The 3,261-nt window shown below is 31.5% G+C and overlaps 1 protein-coding gene across 1 annotated transcript; it reads left to right on the forward strand.

Moving 5' to 3' along the window:
- Window positions 1-462: 462 nt before the first annotated feature.
- On the forward strand, window positions 463-570 carry Smp_197650 (hypothetical protein; the record flags this gene model as incomplete). Its single annotated transcript, XM_018799441.1, has 1 exon — window positions 463-570. One exon carries the CDS (start codon window positions 463-465, stop codon window positions 568-570), a length of 108 nt encoding a protein of 35 aa, XP_018651230.1.
- Between the last annotated feature and the right edge of the window lie 2,691 nt (window positions 571-3,261).

Raw genomic sequence — 3,261 nt, forward strand, 5'->3', positions numbered from 1 at the left:
TTTTAACAGTTTTCCTAAAGCATTGCTGTATTGTGAATTATTAGAATATGAATGAATTTATGATGTATCGCCTACCTTTATTTGAACTGAATTTTCAATAATAAGTTGTTTCGATTCAAAACGCAGGATAATTTTCATGGAAACTTGACAGGAGAAGGCTCACTATATTAGAATTTGTAAATAATGGGTTTTCTCGATTATATTAACATTCCTTTACTGAATATATATATATAAGGAATGAAACTAGTGGTTGGTTAAGATGACTTCAGTGTAATAAACTGAATTCCTAATTCCAGTTTATATTGATAATTTATTTACTTAGGTGAAGCAGCTCAACAGTACTGCAATGTGTTTATTCATTAGACTAAATTTTTTGACTGCAAAGCCCCTACTACGCACGATTATTTAAATAAACATATCAAGGAAAACGACTTTTTTGTAAGTGCTTATTTGCAAAATTGTATGCTGGTCAAACGGAAGATTTGTGGTACGTTTCCACAACTCAAAACTACAGTAGTATATTACAAAATACTGTGTAATGACTATTTATCAAAATATTTTTCTCAGTAAAGAACTGAACATATGATGTTTCCAAAACATAGATAAACAGATTTGAGGATTTTATACTGCATAGTCCTTTGATATGTCCTTTATCTGTAATTAAGATAAGTTGCTTCATGGTAACATAAATGTATAAGATTCAATGGAAAAAATCTCATTCAAAACTCCTCGAACTGAATGTGAAGTCTTATTTCATGTGTAAAATATGTGTCTGCGTACAAATTCGGACAAACATAATTATAAATTAAATTATTAACCTTGTATATCTTCGTCAAAATCAGTGAAGCATTAATTTTTATTTAAACAAACAATGAAACATAAATATAATGTAATTAATGTGACCTCAATGAACAAAACAAATACTCTTTGTATGATCTTCAAACTTTTCTTTGTGTATAAATAAAATGACCGAGTTTTCAAATTTACTTTATTTCCTGTTTTCTGATATTTGTATGTATAATTATCTTATTTATTCATTAATTCTAAGATTCACGTTATTGTATGATTAATGTGAAGTAACATAAGAATATGATAATAATGATGATTATCATAATACTTTTTGTTCCAATGAAAACGTTATTATTATTATTTATTATTTAAACACATAAATATTGGTACAAGGAAGCACCAGATATATATGCGCCGCACAAATCTCATTCGATTTGTGTGAGGGCTGTGATACTGCCCAGGTGCCCAGACTGAAACAGGTGGTTTTCTTAGGGGACCACACCCGAGCCTTTGACCCAAAGATCTGATCCACAAGGCAGTGGGGCATCGTAAGGAGATCCAGTCTCATGGTAGACGGTCACCAACGATTGATTCATACGCCATTTGTTCCATCAGGATACTGGAGCCCATGTGGACCATTGGTTTGGAATCAGGGTTGTCCAACTCCCCTAGGTGAACTTTCCATGTCCACCAACTCGGTTAAAGCGCCAGACATTCGCTTTTCGTCCTCTCAATTTCGTAAACAACACCCCCGTCACGAGAAAGCGGGGTCGTCTTTAACCAAAGTATAAACCTCTAGTTAATTTTACTTTATGTGTTACCACGAACACATTTTCACCAAGTTTATTTAAGCATTCAAATAAATGGCAATTTTTCTTCACAATCTTCTACTCACCAAACTATTGAGGTTTATTGTTTGAATTCCAACTACACTTGGTACTCTTTTTCTTCTTTTTTTCTTTTTTTTTTTGAATAAGCATTTGGAGCGTGCTCTTTAGAAAGCTATTTCATCTCAGTTCACAGACTGTCGACTAATAAATTCATCTTAAAGATATTTTAGAATCTTTGTTTCCCTATTATTTCATTACGATTCCGAGTTGATAGAAGCCGAATGATGATAGTGAACGGTTTATATTTAAATTATAGAAAATGTTATCTAACTAAACAAAAGTATAAAAGCAAATTATTGGTTTATGGTATTAAACACTGCATCTAAATCATCTGTGGAATTTCGACAACTATTTTCTGATCAATAAAATAAAAATATATTACATACCTAGAAAGTGAATATAAGTGGATGAACTAATTCGCAGTCAAACTAGTGATCATATCCCACAATAGTGGCGATCTATGAATATTCATGCAGCGTAATCAAAGTAAGTCCTATCACCTAGCGAAGATATTAATTTTTTGAGCATAGGAAATCTATAGAGGTATCGTGGTGTATGTGGTATAACACTAATCAAAAGTTGAATGGCTGGAAGCAAAAGGCTAAGAAGGTTGAGTTGAAGAGAATAGAAAGGAATTGTGAACTGGAAGAATCATACATAGTGTGAAGGACGAATGATGGAAGTTTAAAAATGAAGCATTCAGTATATGCTTCTCGTATTTTGCTAAGATATTTCGTAATTTCATTTTGAAATACATTGGTTGTCGCCACATGTGTCCTCGTTCATTAAACCATTGATTATTTATGTTCAAGGCAGAGCAAACCTATACAATAGGGCGACTTTTAAATTATATAAATTCCTTGTTTAAATTGAGAAAAGATGTGTAAATGAGATATATGTTCAAAAGTTTACTAAAGACAAGCAGAGCATATATTATATTACAAGAATACTGTAGCATATCTAACAGTCTAAAATAATGTTGCCTATTAATGTTGTAATGCGATTGAACACGGATAACTGAAGTAAATGAACTAACTTTAAGTATTATATTCATAATAATTAACAAAATATCACTTAGTAAATTTAATAATGAACAGTACAAAATTTAAGTACACATTTTGTAATTTACAAATAATTATTACTTTGATTGGTGAAACCATTATTTATGGACGACCTTTAAGCGACGCCAGAGTGACCTTGAGATTGTCCACCTAATAACTAGGACCAAATGAGGGTTATAAACCAGTATGAGGAATTAGAATTATGATTAAGAGTCGATGGTTAGGGTTGGGAATTACATTTAGGGTTTTAATCATGAACTGACACCAGATATAATGCCAAGATGCTATTTAGCCAAATGGATGAGTACATTTCGCGCCAAAACCCAAAAACTTGTTATCTTATGCCTGATTGGTTCGTACATAAATTATAGTCTCACCCTTTGATTTATATTTGAAATATGTTGTAGCTGATGAGAACATAAGGAGATTCTGTTATTTATTAGGATTTCTGTTGGATATTTTTACATTTGAAATAAATCATTAGGATAATAAAGTTGGTTTCCTTAATCTAACATGTTCAA

The sequence above is a fragment of the Schistosoma mansoni genome, chromosome 3 (assembly GCF_000237925.1).
Source record: "Schistosoma mansoni strain Puerto Rico chromosome 3, complete genome".
NCBI lineage: Eukaryota > Metazoa > Platyhelminthes > Trematoda > Strigeidida > Schistosomatidae > Schistosoma > Schistosoma mansoni.